The sequence below is a fragment of the Podarcis cretensis genome, assembly GCF_951804945.1.
Source record: "Podarcis cretensis genome assembly, chromosome: 5".
Classification (NCBI taxonomy): Eukaryota; Metazoa; Chordata; class Lepidosauria; order Squamata; family Lacertidae; genus Podarcis; species Podarcis cretensis.
In genome coordinates, this window is record NC_137174.1 from 36,278,181 (window position 1) to 36,302,710 (window position 24,530).

The 24,530-nt window shown below is 42.2% G+C and overlaps 1 protein-coding gene across 2 annotated transcripts; it reads right to left on the reverse strand.

The window, feature by feature from the left end:
* Positions 1-275: 275 nt before the first annotated feature.
* Positions 276-16,094, reverse strand: ANKRD22 (ankyrin repeat domain 22). Of its 2 annotated transcripts, none has more exons than XM_079976503.1 (6): positions 15,875-16,094; positions 7,480-7,671; positions 5,374-5,481; positions 2,988-3,065; positions 2,169-2,267; positions 276-625 (listed from the first exon to the last, which is right to left on the reverse strand). In XM_079976503.1, the coding sequence occupies exons 1-6, from the start codon at positions 15,893-15,895 to the stop codon at positions 548-550; spliced, it is 576 nt and encodes a 191-aa protein (XP_079832629.1). In that variant the 5' UTR covers positions 15,896-16,094; the 3' UTR covers positions 276-547. The 2 variants fall into 2 exon arrangements, with proteins under 2 accessions (XP_079832629.1, XP_079832628.1); XM_079976502.1 differs by having other exon boundaries at positions 5,374-5,477; positions 7,476-7,671; positions 15,875-16,091.
* Between the last annotated feature and the right edge of the window lie 8,436 nt (positions 16,095-24,530).

The following is a 24,530-nucleotide window of genomic DNA, read 5'->3' on the forward strand; positions in this document are numbered from 1 at the left end:
TTATCACCCTATTTCCCAGGTCCTTAGTGCGGTTTTGCTTCTACTGGGAGTGGGAACAGCACAAAGTAGAAGAGACAGAGATATTCAGCTTCCCAAGCTTTCTGCTCCTACTGAGGCATGCCCACACAGCCCTTTGTTCTGCCATTTATGATGCCCATGTCATAAATTGGCAGCTCTTTCTAATTCTATGTAGTTGAGAATGTACACCTTGTGTAAAAAAAAAAAAAATACAAAATAGATCTTTACTGATTAATCTGTATACATCAAATAAATAGTATTGTTCATACTCTTTACAAACATTCTTTGGTACAGGGGGAATGAAAATTATGAATAGCTCTTAATGTTCATAATGTTAACCGTGTGCTTCTGGTCAAGTCACATCAGCTATTCATACGGAGCGGCAGATTTTAACACAGTCCATCTATGCTGTATAAACTTGGTAGCTGCTGTAAACATGAGGTTACTATAACATGTCAGTGCTGTGGGACTTATTATTGCCCTCATAGATTCCTCCCCTGACTCGGGCTTGAGAACATCACATTATGGGCTAAGTATCCTTCCTTAACATGTTTTCTATGTTGGTGAACTTTAATCTTCTTGCTATGTCAAGTGGAGTCTCTCCTTCCTGGAAAAAAAAGAGATAAAATAAGCAATGATTTGTGTGTGTGTGTGTGTGTGTGTGTGTGTGTGTGTGTGTGTTAGTTAATAGATATTGCTGGGCAACAGGGCTAATCTTTGAATATGGCTTCTTGTGTGAAATGCAATTCCTTCAGATTAGGGATGGAAAGATTTCCCCGTTTCAGTTCTCTCAAGTTTTTGAGTCTTGTATTCAGTTCTCCACATTGCTTGGCGATTTGTACATTTATTTGGAAAATCTTCATGAAACTCCACCAGCATTTCAGTACGAATCTCTCCTCATAAACACTTGTTTGTGTGCAGCTTTGACTTAATATGCATATTTTTGCCAGCAATTTCTCCTAATATAATTCATTTTTGTATGTTATTTTCACTTGTATTAACTTTTAGGTACACTTTTAGATACACTTTCCCCTAATATATGCATCTCTGTAAATAATGGAGAATGAAATAATGAAAGATGGATTAGTGAGAATTTTGAAGGGTGGCTGTATTTCAGCTCTCACATTTTTTAAGAAAGTGCAGATTGGATAGATTTATCTTTAATAATGAACAGAATCAATCTTCTCCCCTATTCCTACTTCAGATTGTGCCAGCTGTCGCCAGCTGTGGGTTCTAGAGTGAAGGAGAATTTCTCCACTGAAATTAATGGGATTTCTCTTAATAATTCCCAATTGTTTATCCATTTTGAGATCAGTACAAAAGAATTGCCACTGGAGGAAGCAATTTTGACCAAAATATTCCCAGTCTTGCTAATATGAACACTTAATTCTTTGTGCAAAGGAATAAAATACTTCCGCTGTTACAAAACCTAATGACAGAAATAACACACACAAAAAGGAAACAAGTCAAATGCTTTTCTTCAACAAAGGCACAGCTTAGTATTGTGGGTCTCTGAACATGGAAAAAGCATATTTGGTGTCTTCATACTGCAATGCAATATTGCTCACCTTGCAGAAGATTTGAGATTATTCAGTTGGTGCAGGTGCTCTTGAGAGCAGATACAGTGTGTGTGTGGGGGGGGGGGGAATCATTCAGAATGAATAGTATAATCCTGCATGGTCCAGCTCTTACATCTCTCCCATAATCAGCTGCACATTTCAGTTTACAGTGGAATGTTTTTAGATGGTAAAAATTAAATTAGAATGCCCAAGGGTTGAGATTGTTTGCAAGATGTAAATTAGGGATGAGAAACATAAAGCTCTCCAGATATTGTTGGACTTCAAGGTGCATAGCCAGTAGATAGGACTCAGGGGTGATGGGAGTCCAACAACTAGTGACATACCTGATATATGGGGAACTATACAAACATCAAGGCTTTCCTCAATCAATTACATGAGAAACAAATGATGAACAGCCTGGGTCTTCCAGAGGGACAAAGCAGTGCTGGCCTTCATTCTAGAAATGAACAACTACTTGGGACAGCAGGTTCTCCCTCAACAATAGTTGGTACCATCCAGAAGAGAGGATGAACCAGAAGCCTAGTCAAAGTCAGTCAAAACTATAGCTGTATTAAGCTCTGACTTTCTTACCTTGTCCTTTATAGAGAGATCAGAACCTGCTCCTACAAGCAGAGGAACAATGGATGGGTTCTTCATTTCACAGGCATAGTGGAGAGCTGTCCTTCCTGACTGAAAAGAACCAAACAATTACCCTTGGAAAGATATGCATTATTATAGAAGCAGACGTTTCAGTCATGTCCTAATGCTTTTCTGTTAACGCATCCTTTATTTCTAGAGGAAAGGAGAGCTGTGAGCCTTGTAACTTTGTAGCTGTGTTATGCTTCTAATGATTGTGTCTCTCTCTCCCCCCCCACACACACAATAAACCCCTAACGGTTTACTCCAACCTCTGCAGTTTTCCCTGTGTCAAAGTTTATCCTTCAGCTTTCATAGGACATGGACCTGTCCTCTTACACTTTCTAAAACAACTTGCACCCTGATGGAATGGTGGTGATGATTAGGAATGCATGTTACTGTCCTACAACTAGTAAGTGAGGGCTGCTGAAACAGAGTAGGGTGCCACAAGTGCTATAGAAAACAAATGATTTAAATTAATGGCCTCTGTGAGTCCAAACTACACATTTGCAGAGGATGCCCCACATGTGTTTTTTTTCCTGCTCTGGATATTTCCACACACATCCCTCTCTTCTTTGGGTATGGTTATACTTTTGGCCTCCACAGTTGCTTACAGACACACCGTTAAGACCATATCCATGGAAGACAATCTTACTCAGCTACAAGTGATTGCCAAAAAAGAAGATGACTTTTTGATCACTCCCAATGCAAAGAGCTGGGGATTCCACTATATCATTGCCCTAGAACCCTCCAAGGATATATATGTCCACTTACATAATCTGTAACATTAACATCAACACCAGCTCTAAGTAGCATCTTGATAAGATTTTCATTCTGCTTACTTCTGGATACCTGTTCCACAGATGGGCAAAGGGGCATTGTTAGAATGACAGTTTATATTCACAATGAGAAAACTCTCATACTGGGTTGTACAACAAAGAAAACTAACTTCTATTCATGATGTGGAACTTTTTAAACATTTTATCGGCAAGATTATATCAAAATGTTTGTTTCCCCCTAGCCTTCACCACTGAAATAAGCAGTTACTTAGTGAATGCAGTCTGTAGTGATCAAAGTTTAATATGCAATGTCACCATCCTATGCAGGTATACTGTGAGGTGGGCTCCATTCATTTCTGTGCATTGTACTTGCAGTTACAAGAATGCACTACATCATGTTATATAAATTCTGTGTGAGAAGCATGCACATATATTTTTTTTTAAAAAAAAAAATGTCATGTGCATGCCTATTTGCTAGGAAGCTGTAATTGGCTTTGTGGCTTTCTAGTATGGATAGTCAACCATAGAAAACAAGTTCTATTGTCACATGTGTGGTGTGGTGCCGGTGTGGTGTAGTGGTTAAGAGCTGTAGTCTCGTAATCTGGGGAACCGGGTTCGCGTCTCCGCTCCTCCACATGCAGCTGCTGGGTGACCTTGGGCCAGTCACACTTCTTTGAAGTCTCTCAGCCCCACTCACTTCACAGAGTGTTTGTTGTGGGGGAGGAAGGGAAAGGAGAATGTTAGCCGCTTTGAGACTCCTTAAAGGGAGTGAAAGGCGGGATATCAAGATAGAACGTTTTTTATGTACGCAACAACAGCAGCAAGAATACTCATCACAAAGCATTGGAAGACACAAGATTTGCCCACTCTGGAAGAATGGCAGATGCAAGTAATAGACTATATGGAGATGGCAGAAATGACTGGCAGAATCCGAGACCTGGGAGAAGAGTCGGTGGAAGAGGACTGGAAGAAATTTAAGGACTACCTGCAGAAACATTGTAAAATATCTGAATGTTAAAATGATGCTGGATTTAAAGAGAATAAGGCATTGGTGACCTAGTTAAAAGGAGTATGCAAAAATCTTTAAAAAGGAAAAGGGGGAAAGAGATTGGAGTAATATTATGTCAAATTTGAACAAAATGGTATAAGGGTTTAAGTTATCAAGAATAGTTAAGATTTGAGAATGAGAAGAGAAAGGAAATTGGAGACATAATAGGTTGAAGTATATAATTATAAACAAGGTTTGAAAGAGGGTTAGAATTTGCTGAACTTGAATGTGTAAAGGGGAACACAGAGAAGGGAGATGTGAGGAAGTCAAGAAAAGAGGGTTATATAGATAATAAGTTTAAAAATGGATTTTCTTTTTATATGTTTACTGTTTTTTGTTTCTTGTTTCTTGTCTCTGTTCTCTTATGATGTGTTTTTTCCTTTTGTTGTTTTATTATATAAAATCTTAATAAATGTCTTTTTTAAAAAAAAGAAGGGTGGGATATCAAATCCAAACTCTTCTTCTTCTTCTACATGTGACAATCACTCAAGGCCTATGGGTGCACACTGGCTTTTGGAAATATTTGAACGGGCCCCGGTATGCAAAGGATGAGGGTCACTTAGGTCAAGGTTGCTATCTTTGGCACACAAGCCAAGGTTGATATCTAATGGCTACAACCAATATATGTATACAGTGGTACCTCGGGCTAAGTACTTAATTTATTCTGAAGGTCCGTTCTTAACCTGAAACTGTTCTTAACCTGAAGCATCACTTTAGCTAATGGGGCCTCCTGCTGCTGCTGTGCTGCCAGAGCACGATTTCTGTTCTTATTCTGAAGCAAAGTTCTTAACCTGAAGCACTATTTCTGGTTAGCGGAGTCTGTAACCTGAAGCGTATGTAACCTGAAGCGTATGTAACCCGAGGTACCACTGTACTTTCTGTTCTGAGAGTGAGACAATGGGATTACCCAGTTGAGTAGATTTACCTTTTAAAGCAAGGGAGCACAAGTAATAGTTGGGCCCATAAAGTATGTTGTGAGAGAAAATATGTCCAGAAAATGGGGTGTGGGGCCAGTGAGGAACCTTGGCACCTCAAGCTTCAGTGGCACCATGTGCAATGCCAAAATCCAGCATTCTGCTTCTCACCTTCTATTGGATGTCATAATTGTGGCAGCCCAGAGGTTCTGTACCTGGTGCGACCAAACTCGTCATGCTTCCCTAGATCTGCTGGTATCTTACAGATTTCACCAACCTGCTGTCCTCTAGATATTTTGGACTACAACTCTCATCAATCCCAGACAAGGTGGCCATGCTGTTTGAATGTCACCAGGTTGGTGAAGCTTTGTGAAGGCTGGTATATAAAGATGATATTTTCATTCTTTTGCTGAACTTACCATGAGCAGATACCCAAGAAGCATAACAGGCATTAAGATGATAATGAGCAGGTAGTCAAGGAAGCTGAACCGTTTTTTGACAGCATAATGTAAACATGTTCGTTCTTTCTAGAGAGAAGCAGAAGAACTTGCATTATATTAGGCAAATAGCTCCAATTCCCTTCCATTTTATACACAGAGTATGTTAGACATGTTGGGACGCGGGTGGCGCTGTGGGTAAAACCTCAGTGCCTAGGACTTGCCGATCGTATGGTCGGCGGTTCGAATCCCCGCGGCGGGGTGAGCTCCCGTCGTTCGGTCCCAGCTCCTGCCCACCAGGCAGTTCGAAAGCACCCCTAAGTGCAAGTAGATAAATAGGTACCGCTTTATAGCAGGAAGGTAAATGGCATTTCTGTGCACTGTGCTGGTGCTGGTTTGCCAAAGCAGCTTCGTCACGCTGGTCACGTGACCCGGAAGTGTCTTTGGACAGCGCTGGCTCCCAGCCTCTTAAGCGAGATGAGCACACAACCCCAGAGTCGGTTACGATTGGCCCATACCGGCAGGGGTACCTTTACCTTTACCTTTATGTCTGACATATTTGGGGCACATTTTCCTTCTTTTTCTCTATTAGAAATTGCCTATGAGAAATATGCCTCAGTAATGGACTGAATGAGAGCCAACAAACTGAAACTCAGTCCAGATAGGTGGTCCCCTAGACAAACTGGGTGGGATTTAACCTGCTCTTGAAGGGATTACACTTCCTCTGAAGGTGCATGTTCGTAGCTTGGGGGTACTCTTGGATCTTTTGCTGTTGCTCGAGGCTCAGGTGGCCTCAGTGGCCTGGAGTGCCTTCCATCAGCTTCAGCTGGTGACCCAGCTACGCCCCTATCTGGCCAGGGATAGCCTAAATACTGTAGTCTATGCTCTGGTAACCTCAAGGTTAGATTACTGCAATGCATTACATGTGGGACTGCCTCTGAAGACAGTTCAGAAGCATCAGCTAGTGCAGAATTCAGAGGCCAGGTTGCTCACCAGAGCAAGATGGTTTGAACATATTACACGGATCCTGGTCTGATTGCACTGGCTACCAATTAGTTTCCGGGCCCAATTCAATGTGCTGGTTTTGACCTATAAAGCCTTAAAGGGTTCAGGACTGCAATACTTCAAGGACTGCCTCTTTCCATATGAACCTACCTGGACTCTGAGGTCGTCTTCTGAGACCCTTCTTCATGTGCCTCTTCCTTGAGAGGTCCAGAGGATGGCAACACAAGAATGGGCCTTCTCTGCAGTGGCTCCTGATCTGTGGAATGCTCTCCCCAGGGAAGTTTGCCTGGCGCCTTCATTATACACCTTTAGGTGCCAGGCCTTTGGTTGATTTGATTGACATCCTATGCCCTTTTAAAATGTGGCTCTTGGGGGGGGTCGTTATTGGGTTGTTGTTGTTATTTTGATTATATATTTTGTGGTTTTATAGTTTGATTTTAGGGGACGCAGGTGGCGCTGTGGGTTAAAGCCTCAGCGCCTAGGACTTGCTGATCGAAAGGTCGGCGGTTCGAATCCCTGCGGCGGGGTGCGCTCCCGCTGCTCGGTCCCAGCGCCTGCCAACCTAGCAGTTCGAAAGCACCTCCGGGTGCAAGTAGATAAATAGGGACCGCTTACCAGCGGGAAGGTAAACGGCGTTTCCGTGTGCGGCTCTGGCTTGCCAGAGCAGCGATGTCACGCTGGCCACGTGACCCGGAAGTGTCTCCGGACAGCGCTGGCCCCTGGCCTCTTAAGTGAGATGGGCGCACAACCCCAGAGTCTGTCAAGACTGGCCCGTACGGGCAGGGGTACCTTTACCTTTACCTTTACCTTTAGTTTGATTTTATTCTGTGAATAAGAACTGTGCACGTGGGAAAGATTTTGCTGAGACATACCTTCTAAATGTCTAAGCTGTGTCTGAGCGTATTTTTTTTATGTATGGGAAAAGTGAATAACAGCATCTATCTTTTTCTGGATATCTGAGGATTTTAAGCTAATCAAATAATGAGTGAGAAACTTACCCCCTCCACTTCAAAGTATAGATCACATTATGACTTTAGTAACATAAAGGAAGACCTCATTGGGTATACGTTTGCTGAGACTTGCCTTATTTTTTATGTTTACATCAGCTTTCATTTTCAGAAGATAACTGACAATTCTGTTGTGCCCCTTTTTGCAGGCACAAATCAATGGTGTGTCTCCTCCAAAGCTGTCCTGGACATTCAAATAATTACTGTCTTCTTCCAGAAGGAGCTGCAGTTGATTGAAGTCATTATTATAAGCTGCCTGACAAATGGGCTGCAGAAGAATAAGAGGTGGGAAATGAAGACAGTTCAACAAAGTGTCTTAGGTTAACAAACTTAGACTTAGACTTGTGGTGTTTTGCTGACTAGACATGAGCATGCAGAGAGCTTTCCATCTACCCTAACCAGATTACTATAAAACCGCACATCTAGATCCTTCATAGAATTGAAGTGTTGGAAGGAACCCTGAGCGTCAACTAGTCCAACTCCCTGCAATGCAGGAATCTCAACTAGATCACACATGACAAATCATCATCCAGCCTCTTCTTAAAAACATCTAAGGAAGGAGAGTCCATCACCATGAATGTAGCTGTGTAAGATTTCCAACATGGCCAAGCTTAAGGGGAGTCTGGGTGTGCAGCAGAGTAGACAAATGAACACTTCACTGGCAGCTGAAACTCACCTTCACTACAGTGTGATAAAAAAAGATAAAGGTAAAAGACCCCTGGGTGGTTAAGTTCAGTCAAAGGCGACTGTAGGGTGCAGCACTCATCTCGCTTTCAGGCCAAGGGAGCCAGCGTTTGTCCGGAGACAGTTTTCTGGGTCATGTGGCCAGCCTAGCTTAACCACTTCTGGTGCAATGGAACACCTTGACGGAAGCCAGAGTGCACAGAAATGCCGTTTATGTTCCCGCTGCAGTGATACCTATTTGTCTACTTGCACTGGCATACTTTAGCAGGAGCTGGGACCGAGCAACGGGAATGAACCTTGTCACGGGGATTCCAACTGCCGACCTTCTGATCGGGAAGCCCTAGGCTCAGTGGCTTAGACCACAGCGCCACAGTGTGAACTGCCCCACATGAAAGAAAATTGTTACAGAGCATACACCCTTACCACCACACAAGTTTTGGGAATGCAAGAAAACTTAAATATAGCGGAGTAGAGAGCAAAACCAGATGAGAAACCGCTACCTTAGATTGCATAATCAATGCAAGTAAAGCAAAAACACAAATGCAACCCCACTACCACCACTTCTTGATAGAAATGTTTGGGCTAGATCTGCCCACACAGTTTAACTTGCAGTTGCAATTGAAATCCACAGAGTGGGGCTAGCAGATTACTCTTTATAGCCTCCGTTCAAAGGAAAATTGACATAGTCTCATTTGGGGATTTGGGGGATATGTGTCAGACTTGCTTCCTTCTGAATTCCTGTTTCAACAGCAATGCCTACCCCAAAAACAAACAGAGTTCTGTTGTTGTTTTTTGTGTCTGCCAAGGCTGTACACTGTACATTTAAAGCACATGTGCTAGTGAATGTGCATATATCAGCAGATTTTGTACATTCTCTGGTCTTTAGGCATAATCCTCAACAGTTAATAGTAATAAACAACAACAACTATTTTGTTATTTATACCCCCTCCATCTGGCTGGGTTTTTCCCAGCCACTCTGGGCAGCTTCCCTCATATATAAAAACATAATAAAACGCCAAGCATCAAAAACATCCCAATACAGGAGTGCCTTCGGATGTCTTCTAAAAGTCATGTAGTTCTTTATCTCCTTGACATCTGGCGGGAGGGCATTCCACATGAGGTACACAGTAATATTTATCTGGAGCCCCAACCCTTTGTTCTTGTTGCTTATCATGGAGGAGTCTGTGGTGTCTTTGTGAAATATGGCTTACTTCATAAAGACCCCACATTTACATGTATTTACACCTGAGTTTTGATGGAGGGAGTGCAGAATATTCTGAGTGCCATGAAATCAGATGATACTGTATACTCAACTCCTATAAAGCAAAATATACAGCAAAAGCCTCCCACCCTGCCTAATGTTTCTAAGTGAGGAGAAGCTAAAGAAAGAGTCACGTGGCATTCAAAACTGCAGTCACAGTTTAAATCCACAGAGTGGTGCTAGCAGATTAGTCACCATTGGCTCAATCCAAAGGAAACCTGCAAGAGTCACAGCTGAAACACCTGACGCTAAAACATCCCGCGTGCTTCCTTGTTCATCTCACATACAAGAATTCTGGCACCCATGTGGCACCTGAAACAGACCTTTCTATGTAGCAGAGGGAAGAGGAGGAGTGCTGTGGCATCTTACAGACAAACTAGTTTATCATTAACTTTCACAAGCAGTAAGAAGACTGAGAAAGTAGTGAGAGAATGCATACTACGTATTCAGATGGACTGGATTCAAAAGCCACCTGAGCTCACCGTGCAAGGACAAAAACCATACATATGGAAGTCTGGAGAAAGAAGAATTGAGAGTAGCTCAGGGAACGGGGGCTGAAGTAGCATCAGTCTATTTTTTGTCTCTCTCGCTTTCACATCTATCCTCTGCCATGCCATGTATTAAGCTGTGACATATTTTTTAAAATACATTAAAGTGTTTATTTAAATCATTGTCCATTTGCAAATGTCTTTTTAAATAATAATAATAATAATAATAATAATAATAATAATAATTTATTATTTATACCCCGTCCATCTGGCTGAGTTTCCCCAGCCACTCTGGGCAGCTCCCAATCAAATGTTAAAAACAGCACAGCATTAAATATTAAAAATGTCCCTAAACAAGGCTGCCTTCAGATGTCTTTTAAAGATAGGATAGCTTTAGGATAGTTTTGAAACACGCATTTTGAGATGAAAACTCTTTGGGAGACATTTGGGAATTCCAGAACCTCGAGGGGGGGGAAGCCATTCCTGGCACATTAGTCTAGGACAAGGGTAGCCAATGTAGTGAACTATAACTCCCATCATGTCTTATCATTGGGGCTTCCGGCTGGGGTTGATGGGAGCTGAAGTTCCAAGACAGCAGCAGAGCACTACACTGTCCCAGACTGGAATCAACGGAAAGTCATTTATACACTGGCTTTCGCAGATCCCAGATGTTCCAAATGGGCTGGGAGCTGAGACTCAGGCTTCCTTTCAGAATTTGCAAAGATCAGATTCCCCGATCACCCCTCATCTCTGTTCAGTGCTGTTCATGCTGTTCAGTAACAGCAACAGCAGCAGGACACGCTCTTTCCTCACATGTGTAATACATATTACACTCATGTCCAAATCTGGAAGGGCAGCAGGGTTGCATCAGAGAAGCAGCAAGGCCAGTGAACCAAAAGTAGTACAAGACCTTAGGTAACTCAACAGGCTTCACTGCTGGTCACTGACAAACTATGGAGTCATCTGTCTTCAATCTTAGTTGAAGGGAATTTACTAAAAGAGCATTTTTAAAGGATATTTATTACACTAGTCAGAGCTCAGACCCTCAAAAGTGTCCCTTTTTCCAGGGACAGTCCCAGATTTACAGAAACCGTCCCAGTTTCTTACTGATCCTGGAATGTCCCACTTTTTCTTCGGACATCCCTATTTTCATTGGAGAATTGTTGGAGGGTATATGGCTATGCGAACCCCGAGCCAAGGAGATAAGTAACTGTACAACCTTTAGAAGACATCTGAAGGCAGTCCTGTTTGGGGGAAGTGTCAGTGTGTGTGTGTGTGTGTACTATATATATATAATGTTTTTATATATGTTGGAAACCACCCAGAATGGCTGGGACTACCTAGTCAGATAGATAAATAATAAAATTATTATTATTACAATTATTATTACTATGGAATGGGATGTACCTATTTTCATTGAAAAAAATGTTGGAGGATATGAGAGCTGATTTGTAGCTCACTTGGAATCATTTAGCTGCCAGCAAGCTTCAATATTCTGCTCTTGCATAGGTTTAAGACTAAAATACAAAAAAGGGCATTCTTATGAACATTTGTCATGGTCACTATTTTATATGCTATAGTAATGATTTAAACACTTTATGTGGGGATGCCCCTACAGAGGTTTCCCTAAATGGCAGTGTGGCACTGGCAGTCCATTTGAATGTGACATTGCGGGGCACTGGGCATGGGCCACTAATCAGCCTAATAAAGGATAAAGGTGGGGTGGATTATACAAAATGGCAAGAATGACTGGGAAAATCAGAAACCAGAAGGACCAGAACTTCAGCAAAGAATGGGAGAAATTTATATTATATTTGACAGACCACTGTAAACACTTGAACTCTTTGGCAGGTCTTAAATAACTCTTGTAATGTTACATAGACTTTGGACGTAATGGAGGACTGGAAAATGAGGGGGGCTTATAGTATGCAGTTGAAAAAGTTAACTAAAGAACCCACAAAGGGGCAGAGGGAAGTCTAGAGATTTGAAAGGATCTTGTGTAATTTTTATTATTTTTGATTTTGTGTGAATGAATTTGTAAAATCAAATAAAAATTATTAAAAAAAAAGTGGGGTGAAAAACACAACAGGTGCAGGTCCCAACTACCAAGGAAGAAAAGGGGAAACTGGTGAACCAAAATACAGGCAAGGATGAGTCAGCAAAAGAGTCGGCAGCAGAAAGAATGAGGATGAATGGAAGCTCATGAGAGAGAAGAAAAGCAAAAGGCAGCATGTGAATGAAGTAGGGAAGTCAGACCATTCTGGTGAAAATAGAAAAGGGAGCTGAAATTGCTGCAGTTCGCATGTTCATCTGTTGTCATGAATGGAAATCAGCCAAACAAATTATTTTTAGGAGATGTAATTCTTTTACACACTGTTTTGACATTTCCTTTACATTGAAATCAAGGTAAGTTACGTAAGAGGTTATGTAACTTACATTGAATAGCGGATGGCAAGATGTTGTTGCTGGCATCCATCTGTCTCGAGAGACAATGGAGTGTACCTCCAGGGGTGAAGTCAAACCACTGTGTTATATAGCAGCACCAAAGTGGCCTCCCTGTGACACAAGCCTGGGCAGTGTGTGTAAAGATCCTGGGCTTCCCAAACGACAAGACCCCCCCCCCCCCTGCTTGCTGATGTGGTCCAAAGGAAAGCAGAGCAATACATTAGGCACCAGTTTGGCTGCAGGAGTCGCCAGATGGAAGTGTAGAAGGTGCCATCCAACTCTGTTAGGACTCCACTCCAGATTTGTTGAAATGTACTCGGAGTCGAGTGTGGATTTCATGCTCTTTATTCAGCTCATAGTAGTGAGGAATGGGATTTCCCCCGAACTGTCTGCTTTATATACATTATTTACACAATGGGCCCCATGTGATTGGCTAATTCTGGGATTCTCCTGTAGGCCAATCAGGTTGCGGATTCACTTCCACCTGGAGTTGGATTGGGTGGCTCCTGCGGACCAATCAAACTCCTGCATTCTGAATCCTTTTGTTCTAGGACCAATCAGACTGCTGCAATTTGGATCCTATTCAACTCAGTACGTAACATTTGTATAGGTTTTACTCCTCAGCTTTTTCTTCTCCCGAAGATATCTGGCAAGGCAGCAGAGATTTAGAATAAGAACTTTCCTTCTCCTAGATGGGCTACCTTCCCAGGTTCAGGAGCCCCATCTGCCCATCACTTCCCTCTCCAGCATATGCAGAAACTGCCTTCTTGGTTGTTAGTCTTGGCCACTCAATCTGCCAGAGCTTGTCTTCGCATGCAGGGGAAGTCTCTAACTCACTGAGTGTTAGAGACCCATTGGCTACCCTCACCTGGTTTAGCTGGCCAGTCAAAGAAGTTTCCTAGGGAGTAGATGTTGTTGCATGCTGACAGCTTCAATAATAATAATAATAATAATAATAATAATAATAATAATAATAATTTTATTATTTATATCCTGCCCATCTGACTGGGTTTCCCCAGCCACTCTGGGTGGCGTACAGAATATATAAAACATACTAAAGCATCAAACATTAAAAACTTCCTGATAGGGTTGCCTTCAGGTGTCTAGGAGTCACAGGTGAGAGCTGAGTTCAGAGTGGGAACCAAAGGTGGACAAACTACCTAAGAAGGAGCAGGACATGCCCCCCATCAGAGGTACTACCCCTCCCCTAACACTCCATGCACACTGTGAGATGAATAATGTAGTATTTTGTGGAAGCTGAACTGTAGTAGAAAGGAGACAGTGCTGATTGTGACAAATACAGGTCAGAATGGAAACTGTGGCCTTCTCACATCCCTGGTGTGAAGGTAGGGTCAGAGGCATAGATAGGGTCCCTTGCACCCTTGGCAAGCAACTGTATTGGCACAGTCCCCTGGGAGGGGGGGGGGGGAGAATCACTTTACCACAATAGCCACATTAGAAATTCCTACATTTTACATGGCCCAAGTACGCAAGGCATCCAGAGAAAGAGACAGGAAAGGAGGAAGAGTGAAAACATTCACATGCCTTTGGGCCATGGTGCAAGAAGGATGGGAAACTTCTCTCGTGTTTGATCTCACCGCAACAGTGGCAGCACATCACCAAACTCCTATATGTCAAACACTCCATAGTCTCCAGTGGTCTACCTTGCCATTTCACTTACTACTTAGCTCCCATCTCTTGTCTAAACTTACAACCTTGTACAGACAACTGGAGACAGATTTCTGGGGTGATTTTTGCACCCTTACTGGGCCTGTGCCCCCAGCAGGGACCAATTTCACCAATCCCTAGGTATGTCTCTGGGTAGAGTGGTAGTCTGACATGAAGGAGAGAATGAATACGAGAGTGCAAAAGTGGAGGAATGGAGGACAGAAAGGGAATGTGTATGTGTGAAAGAGTATGAAATGGAGAAGGTGGGGTGACAAGCAGAGGCAAAACAACAAACACCAACAACCCTAGAAAAATAACAAGAGACAGGCCCAAGGATTTGACTAAAAGCATGAATAAGGAGAAATACCATCAGCTGCAATGTTAAGAGGGGCAAGATTGTAGCTGAATTATAGTGAAGGGTAAGCATTATCAAAGATGGAGGAAACAGATATGGGAAGAAGGAGGTTTGTAAAGTTGGGAGCAGGAGTCTAAACAAACAATAAGAGTGGATCTACTGATCAGAAGAGCTCTAATCTCACCAGTTGGTCCTGAACATAAGAGACACACGCTGGGGTTCTGAAGGCAGTTATGACCCACAAGGAAGTAAGGCAGTAATGCCTTATACAGGAATGCATGCGTTATGCACCTCCAGTAAAAGCAAACAAACCTGGCCCTCTGCCTTTTGCATTGCAATAAAATGTGTGAGTAAAACAAATAACACAGAGGCTAGATTCAAAAGACCCAGATCATTCCCTGAAATGGAATGCTATCCAACCAGACATGACAACTGGTTCATCTATGTGTACGTCAGAAATGTCTTCTTCCCATTCACATTTAACAAGCATTCACATTTTCTCCACATGCTGTACATTTAGATAATGATCCTTTAAAATGTAGAAACAGGTTTTTCTTGAGCAGTGCAGTAGTGCTACACCCCAAAATCACAAACACCAATAAGTTTTTCTCTGAATCTGGGATTAAATGTATTCGGTATTCTCACGCCCTCTAACAGGAATGCTTCTGTTCAGGGTCCCAGGCAGACAGGCATGCTCTCCTCCAGGATATTACAAGCTGAAATAGGTTCAAGCAAGCCCATTCATTGCTGCTGTCCCCAGTTTTCTGGTTTTCTTTTCCAAATGATACTCAACATTCCAAGGCTCCTGGACGTCACGGACCTTACTCAATCCCTATCACTGAGCTTTCTAATGTCTCTGCATATTTTGGGGTTCTCCAAAGAATGCTGATACACCATCTGCTGTTTCTTAATGACTCCCTGTCTATCAGCACACAACTGTCTAAGTTCATTAATGGGGGGAAACATTTTTACAAATGTATACAGATAGTTGACGCAAAATTACACAATTGTTCAAATATATAGTTTGGTTTTTAAAAAACAACAACACTGGATTCCCCCCTCCTAATCAAGCATTCTATACATTTTATAAAATAAAATAACTATCATTTATTACAGTTTTTTCTTCTTTTTTAAATAAGGGCAATTTTGTGTGTGTGTGTGTGTGTGGCTTGTTTCATTAAGGTTCACAGGCCAGGACTTGAACTAAGCTACAGGATGGGTCTAATGTGAGGTGCACATGAGAAAAATTGCTTTTCACCATTTTTTGCCCCTCTCATTAACAAAGATCTACAGAAATATCCATATTGAGGACTCTAGGAAAGAATGCCCAGTTCATGCTGTTTAGCTGCCATAAACCACAATAATCTTTCAAATACCTGCCCTTGCTATTTGTAATCTAATTCACTGTATGAAAAACTGGTTATTACACTTGCTATGATTATGCCTTAGATCCTCAGGTCACTTTTAAAGTTACACTTGAGGAAGTACTTAAATAAGATTTTATAAATCTTTGAAACAGACCTGTTAGACTTCTCTTGTATTCTAGCAGACAAGGAAACGCCTTACATACCTGTGAGTATAATATCCCCATGGCTTTTTTGTATATTGGGATTCTGGCTGGAATCCTCTGCTCCTTCGTGGATTAGCAGGCTCTTGACTTTGTATTGTCCTTCGATTTGATGAAAATGTAACCTGCAAAGTCCTTCAGCCGAGCACTCTGAGCAGCAAACAAGCTCAAGTATTGTACTCAACTCCCAAGCGCTTCCTACTGTTGGCTGCAAGTTGGCTTTCTTAATCAGTCACACCGAGAGCCAATGGTGTGCTTAGAGGCCCTGCCCAGTGAGGCAGAGGTGAGTATTGCTTTGCAGAAAGACTCCCACATCTCCGTAGTACAAGTTACAACAGAAAGAGAGTTGGCTCACTCTTGTCAGTTTGGCAACATAAATTAGAGGTTTCCTTAAAGGAAGCTGTTGAAATAAAAGCAACAGAAACATTAAAAGCTCTTTTAGTTCGTACAATGTGTCTTTAAAGAGGACCAAACTAGCAAAAGAGAATGAAACTGTAAAACCAGAAATGGCAGAATGATTACATTGTTATTTGAGGAGATACAAGCAGCTGCAGACAAAACGTAATGCACATGAATGCCAAACACAAATATATATATATATCTACACACACACACACACACACACACACACACCTGCCCAGGTACTCATTCCAAAATTGTGACTTCTGCACGAGAATTACCATATTTTCCTGTGTATAAAACTAGGGTTTTTTCCTAAAAAATAATGTCAAAAATTAGGGGGGGGGGTCTTATACACGGATACATCTCTCCCCATTTTCTTAAATCTGAGTCCCCCAAAATAGGGGGTATCTTATACATGGGGGCGTCTTATAGACGGAAAAATATGGTATTCAATGTACTGTGCTAATTTTAGCCACCTGCATCCTCTAAATATTGTAGGTCAGGAATAGCCAATATACAATCGTTCCCTCCAGGTGTTGCTGGAATACAAATCCATCAGCCCCATCCAACATTGATGATGGTTGGGAATTATGGGAGTTGTAGTCTAGATCTAGAGGGTACCATCCTGACTATACTTTCTGAAAGTAACTTCAGCTTGACATTTCTGCATTGCAGGGAGTTGGGCTAGATGACAGTTGGGGTTGCTTCCAACTCTACAATTCAATGATGTGATGATTTCTTGGTGAGTTTGGCAAAGGTTCTGGTTGCTCATTTTCACTGTGGAGTGAGCACGGATCCATCAGTGCTACAAGAAAGCACTCTTAGATCTTGCAAAACAAGTTCAGCAGTCCCACCCTGGTACTCTTGCATATTTATATTTACAAGATCATCTCTTGAGTGTGAGCCCAGTGAGGAGGAACTGATCTGCCCCAAGGCTGCACTGATCAAAGGCCTTTCCACCTTCTCCTAGGGAACTACTGTATGGAACTAAAAAGGTCTCAGTCATCACTCAGATTGGGAGGGGAAACTTGGTGGGTTTTTTCAGCATAGCAAAAAGGAATTGGTTGCTACTGCTTATGGTATATGGAAGGTGAGAACTGACACCTCCAGTCTAACCAAGCCAGTCTACAATTATGTCCTTCGTTTAGTACACAAGATTGACAGATAGCAAGTAGTTCTGGCTTCAGTTCCATTTATTGCTTTGGAACTTTGAAAGCACGTTTCAAACTTTAGCTGTATGGCCTTATGTAAATTTTCTTAGTAGTTCATCCTGTTGATTTCAGACACATTAACATGCAATAAATATTCTTAGGCTGGCAGCATATTCCTAACCAGGTTTATTCTGTAATAAATTTCACTGCTGCTAAAGGTGACTTGCTATCCCAAAAATGATGGACTTTCTTTCCTTGGAGATTGGACGGCCATCTGCCATGAATGTGTGAGTCGAGATTTCTGCATTGCAGGGGGTTGGACTAGATGACCCCTGGGGTCCCTTCCAACTTTTGTTGGCAATACAATTCTGTGATTCTAAATAACACCCCGATCTAATACAGACTTAGGTGCGTGTAAGCTCAATTCTTTCAGCTCCACCTACCAGCAAAATGTAGATCTATTCATGCAGCTTTAATGTTTAAAAGGTGACTAGGATCAGCTCTTCAGCTGCAGAACATGTGGCTGAAATCACTGGCCTCAGTCCAGATGTGTGCAAATATAAAAATAACAACTGCTCACACATTGTCCTTTAATGGAAGCTGCCTGCAGTCTAGGGAAACCAGAGCCAGCCTCCCTCTCTAATATTACTGACTCCAAGAATTCCAGCTTTCTTTTTTGGCTGTTCATTTTGGTTGGCGATTTACATGTGCCACACTCTTTTAATGCCATCCAGAAAGCTACATACCTAAGCAAAGATCCTTCTTTACATGCTTGGAACATAGTGACTGGCAAAGTACGGTAACTAGGGCATAAAAGGGCCCCAGGACAAGCATGAAGTGAAGCTCCAAAGGAAGCAAGCAAAGGCCCAGAGGCAGGTGACATAAAATTTTACAGGTAGGCAGCAAGGTTTGGAAAGGCAGCAATGCTGGGAAATAAAAGCTGCTGCTGCTGCTATTTAGTAATTGTCCTTTAGTTATCTGTTCTGTGTTTTAAAGGATGGTGGGGTTTTTCTTTTTTAATCTGTTGTAAACCACCCTGTGGGTTGTGCAAAGAATGGTATATACCGTATTTTTTGCTCTACAAGACGCACTTTTCCCCTCCGAAAAAGTAAGGGGAAATGTGTGTGCGTCTTATGGAGCGAATGCAGGCTTCACGGGCTATCCCAGAAGCCAGAACAGTGAGAGGGAGCACTGCGCAGCGCTCTCTCTCGCTGTTCTAGCTTCTGGCTTAGCCGCGCGAAGTCTTCGCAGGGCAGCAGGGAGCCTTCATCCTGCTGTCCTGCAGAGGCTTCACGCAGCTATCCCTGGCTTTTGTGGGAGGAGGGGGAAGGGACAGAGCGCGCGGCTCTGTCCCTTCTCCCACCTCCCACAAAAGTCCCCAAGAGCCCTACTCCCTTTAAAGAGCGTGCGGCTCTTGCGGGAGGTCGGGGAAAAGCCAGGAGAGCAAGCAGGATTGGTGCGCACCAATCCCGCTTGCTCTCCTGGCTTCAGGGATAGCCCCACAAAGCCGCCTGAGCAAAGAGGGAGGAGAGCTCCCTCTTCGCTCAGGAGGCTTCTTGTTTCTTGTTTTCCTCCCCTAAAAACTAGGTGCGTCTTATAGAGCAAAAAATATGGTAAATCATCTAAATGCAGAGAATAAGGGCAGAGCTTCATGCATCATTAGTCAGCTCTTCTGACTGCCAAATTGCTCAGACTGGCAAGCCAAGCTGGAGGACGGCTGTTATATTAACCTAGCTAGTCTTCTTTCATCAGGGTAGCACTGCAGAGTAGCAATGCTTGGGATCCTGTGAACAGGAACCTGTGGGCTGGACTGGAAGCACATAGATTGAGGTGTGTGGGTCCCACTATCAGATTTCTTGGTCCAAACACACTAGCGTCTTACACAAAGAGGAGCTCCCAAAGGAACTGAGACCTATCGCAGCGTTTTCTCAGGGAGACGTCACCCTCCCCTCCTTTGCAAATGTAGCACAACTGCACAAAATGCATCTTTTTTTCCAAAAACCAAACCCAAAAAAAACTTATTTCCCTTTTCTTGTCTGTGGTGTCACAAGCAGGAAGGGAGACAGCAGGCAAAGCATTCTCCAACCCTTCTCTTAGTTTCAAGTGGAGAAAGGTTGAACACCACCACCTGGTGTGAAGCTGAGAAATGACAGATTGTCATTTGGGGATGTTTAGATTTGAAATAGGAATGGAAAGCATACCACCACATCTTTCCCCCCCAAGGGATGGATATGGGCATATGTGGTGTGTCCTTTTGCCATGCAACAAACTCATGAATGATCTGGAGTTAAGAATGACCAGTGAGTTGGCCAGGTTTGTTGATGGCTCCCAATTATTCAGGGTGGTAAAGATGAAAGAGGATTGCAGAGCTCCATATTGGGAGAATGGGCATTAAAATGGCAGGTGCAGTTAAATGTAAGAGTAATGCACATGAGGGCAAAATGTAACTTCACACATACAATGATGGGGTCTGAATTGGTGGTGACAGACAACGAAAAGGATCATGAGGCTGCGGTGGATATAGCAGATTGAAAATGCTGACCAACCGTGCGGCAGCTATAAAAAATAAATGTTGAGTTCTATGTTACAGATCTTAAAGAGAATAAAACTGCCATGATTTCCCTGCCTTCCTTTGAATTTACTGTGTGACTACACCTTCATTGCTATGTACCACTCTGGTTATTGCATCTGTAAAGAGATGTTGCAGAAAACAGCAACCAAAATGATCGGTAGGTAACCCCTTGTAAACAAAAATTGTAATGTTTGAGGCTATGGAGAAACATATAAGTTACATAAGAGCAGAGGTTTGACTCGGTTATTTGGAAGAGAAGTGGTTTCAGCTTCAGGGTGGATGTCCTTTTGATAGTTCAGCACCAACTTCTGCAGAGTGGGAAGGGACCCTGAGGATCATCTAGGAACATCAAATGTAGAAATATGCATTTGTCCCTTGATGGGATCAAACCTGCAACCTTGGCATTATCAGCACCACACCCTAACCATCTGAGCTATTCAACAGAGTATACTATTACTATTAGATTGATCGATATATTATATTCATTAGTTGCTTTCCTTACAAAAGTGACCCAAAGCAACATATATTAAAACATAATATGTGTCTGTTGACATACAACCCAGCTTTTTCTCCACAGAAATAGAGATTTCTTAAAAGAGGGAGAAAATGTCACATAGGTGTGGTCAGCAGTGTCATTATTTGTTGAGACAAAGTTTTATGAAGATGGTAGGATAGAAGGTCATGTTGTTCTTTTCCATATAAAGATACATCATGAGGTTTAACGGCTAAGTAAATATGACTACAAGAACTAAGTAAAAAACCAACATTTCAATAAACCCAGTACTTCCACAGTGAAAGGAAAAAAGAGGGCAGTTAAATTTTAACTCATGGGAAAGAAAAAGAAATTGTAGGAAATGAATATAGGAAAGCAGAAGTTAAAAACCATCAAGGTGAACTGGAACTAGAACAGGGTTTTGATTTTGGTTGCGGTTTTTAAAGTATCAACAAAAGTTTTTAAAAGATTTTGGTTCATGTTATCCCAGACAAGATGCTGCTGATTCAGAAACATCAAGTTCTTTTTTAAAAAGCTATTTTTATTAAAGCTTGAAAAACAAAGAGAGAGAAAACAATATAGAAATAACAAGTTCTGAAGGAACCAAACAGTCATTTCTGGGAGGAAAGGTTAAAGGTAAAGGTAAAGGTACCCCTGCCCGTACGGGCCAGTCGTGTCTGACTCTAGGGTTGTGTGCCCATCCCACTTAAGAGCCAGGGGCCAGCGCTGTCTGGAGACACTTCCGTGTCACGTGGCCAGCGTGACAAAGCTGCTCTGGCGAGCCAGCACCAGCGCAGCACATGGAAACGCCGTTTACCTTCCCGCTATAAAGCGGTACCTATTTATCTACATGCACTTAAGGGTGCTTTCGAACTGCTAGGTGGGCAGGAGCTGGGACCGAAAGACGGGAGCTCACCCCGCCGCGGGGATTCAAACCACCGACCATGCGATCGGCAAGCCGTAGGCACTGAGGTTTTACCCACAGCGCCACCCGCGTCCCCAAGGTTACTTATTATCAAACCAAAATAACCCACTCAGATGTGTCATATACTTTAGAGGAAGGATAATCTGTTAAAGGGAATAACAACAAAAAAAATGAATGCTCCTCTAAACTTGTTGACGTTTATAGGACACCAATCTATCGAATAGAGGCATACACATTATCTAGATATATTTATATAGATGTTCTTCCCCAAACTCACTAGGAAGCAGAGTTTATACTGGCCATTGTGAGATATGCAACTAGATATCCAGAAGCAGTTGCTTTAGTTTTCACAGATATATTGGCAAAAGTCTCGTTAAACAACATTTTTCATATTAGAAGCAATTGTATGGGTACTGAACCAATTAAGACTGTGCATATGGGGCCATAAGCTTCTTTCTCTCACTGTTCATAGTGCATTAAAGTGGTTTTATATACAGCATGAAAAACCAATTGAGAACTGTCTTCAACATTTGCCAGTACTTTTCTTCTAGAAAAAAAAGGTGCTGGTACTGTGCACCCAGAAAAAAAGCACGGAACATTTCTATCAAGTAGCTTCTGTCTATCTGAAACATCTGCATGGGATACATTTCAAGGAGCCATATCTGATTCATCAGAATCTAAATGTGACCAAAAGACTGAGCCAGTCAATTATAAAATGAAGCCTGGAAACAGGCTAGTGAGTCACATAGTCTCCTCCACCTGATCCCATTGTAATTTGACTGCAAACATATATAGTATATTGTTTTGAGTGATGCTTTGCTTCAGCATAGGATTTGTAGGTTACCTGGAGCTGTCCAGCCACATGTTCCTTTGCACATTCTGCTATGTAACCTAGCTGCCCAACTAACACAGGATCAGGAAAATCTATACTTGCCTTTGGTGGTTCCATTCTATGCTAGATCTGAAATGTACAGGGTTTAGGCCATTTCGATGTTTACTGTTGAGTCATACAAAGAAATGTATACTTGTTTGTATGTATCTAGGTTGCCTCTGGCTGTATTTTGCAAACCAGATTGTGCCCACGTTGGCTTTGCATGGTTCAGCTGCTGGTTGTTTAGTTGACCTTCTTCAGAGGAGCTGGAAGAACAGAGAAAGCTGAAAAGCAGAAGTAAATGCCCTCGGCTAAGGTTCTGTTCCTCAAAACCTGGAATACTCACTTATATGAGTGGTTAGTTTTGACTTTTATTGGTCTAAAGTGTTTTTTTAAAAAATAAAAATTCAATAGATTGCATTAGTATGAGTGTACATAAATTCCCTTCTAGTCTGGTCTCCTTTGTTCAGCAAAGTATCCAGAAAGGGACTTTAAAAACTGAAACATCACACCCCCATGATACGCACTCTAAAAGCTGATACACTTCAGGGTTGTTGAGGTTTATGATAGAGACATCTGCACAGCCCTGGACATTGTTCTCAATTGTTTCAATTTGTTCAGCATAGCAAGCTAATGTATTCCCATTTACCTTGTATAGATCACTGTGGGAGCATCGGTGCATACAACAGCATGAACAATTGCAGGCCTGAGTCCATAGTAGTCCTACTTAATGTAAGTTAAACATGGAACAAGTGATTCTGGAGTTGCAGATTTGGAGTGGTTTTCAGACTTAACTGCAAAGCATTGCATATAAGTGTGTATCTGAAGAAGTGTGCATGCACACGAAAGCTTATACCCAGAACAAACTTAGTTGGTTTCTAAGGTGCTCCTGGACAAAATTATTTATTTATTTATTTCCATTGTATATAAGTACACCTAATAATTTTATAGATGGCAACCACTTTGAAATTTTTTAAAGGTATTAAAGTGATTTTACACATGCTTCTAAATAGAAAATAAACTTGTTATCTGTTGGCTTCTTCCATCAGCACCGCAACCATGGTGACACTTGTGGAAGGACATTATCATGGAGGCTACTTTTTTTTTTTTTTAAAAAAAAAAAGGAATAGATGAATGGATACTGTAATCTGCTTTTCGCCAATCATACCTGACTTATGCATGTCATTTATTACTGAATTCACAAAGGGGTATTAATTTGTTCCTGCGAACTGTATGTACTACAGCTGTAAAGAGTTAATTTTCCCGTTTCCCCACGCTCTTGCCAGAGCAGCACACTGGGGGACACAATATTCTACCCACCATTATATTACAGTCGGTGAGGAGAGGGTGAATGGCTTTTCCTCACAGCAATGGGAAATAGACTTGGATGAGGTATGTACCTTAACTGTGCAAACATCAAGGGAACTTAACCAGCAATAATATTCTACTGTTCAGAACACAGACCTGGTAAAGGTTTCACAGGAGCGAGCGGAAGAAGTGTGCTGGAGGCAAACAACATGTGATCAAAAAAAGGTCGTTCAGTGCACCCATACATATGAGTCAGACTCTTCACTGCTTCAGCTTTGGTTTACTGTGACTGTAGCCAACAATAATTTCCATGGTAGTTCTTGCACCTGCCATGACACATGAATTACGAGGTTCTGCCCTCCCCTACTTCCTCCTCTGACTTCTGAGCCACATTAGAAACAGAATCATAGAATTGCAGAGTTGGAAGGTACCATGAGGGCCATGTAGCCCAACCCACCTGCACTTCAGGAATCTTTCATGGGTTTGGAACGCACGACCCTGAGATTAAGACTCTCCTGCTGTTAACCCTAAACTTTCTTTTTCATTACTGCTGTTATTGTGAATCGTCACGGTTGCAAACTGATCGCTCTGTTCCTTGAAAATAACAATAGAAACACATGCATCGGTTGGATAGCTCAGTTGGTTAGAGCACGGTGCTGATAACGCCAAGGCTGTGGGTTCGATTCCATATAGGGCAGCTGCATATTCCTGCATTGCAGGTGGCTGGACTATCAGCCTTTCTCAACCTGTGGGTCCCCAGATGTTGTTGAACTACAACTCCCATCAAGCCTAGCGAGCAAGGCCAGAGGTCAGGGATGATGGGAGTTGTAGTCCAACAACGTCTGGGGACCCACAGGTTGAGAACCGCTGGATGACGCTCAGGGTCCCTTCCAACTCTACGATTCTACATCTTTTTTAAAAAACAACAACTGTGCAG

What these genes read in the sequence shown, in the direction of transcription:
- ANKRD22 (XM_079976503.1), bottom strand. Translation starts at nt 15,895, where the DNA reads ATGGGGATATTATACTCACAG. An exon ending in TGGGGATATTATACTCACAG is followed by an intron (nt 7,672 to 15,874) that starts GTATGTAAGGCG and finishes ATTCTTCTGCAG; the next exon opens with CCCATTTGTCAGGCAGCTTA. An exon ending in ATGTTAATGTTACAGATTAT is followed by an intron (nt 2,268 to 2,987) that starts GTAAGTGGACAT and finishes GGTTCTTTTCAG; the next exon opens with TCAGGAAGGACAGCTCTCCA.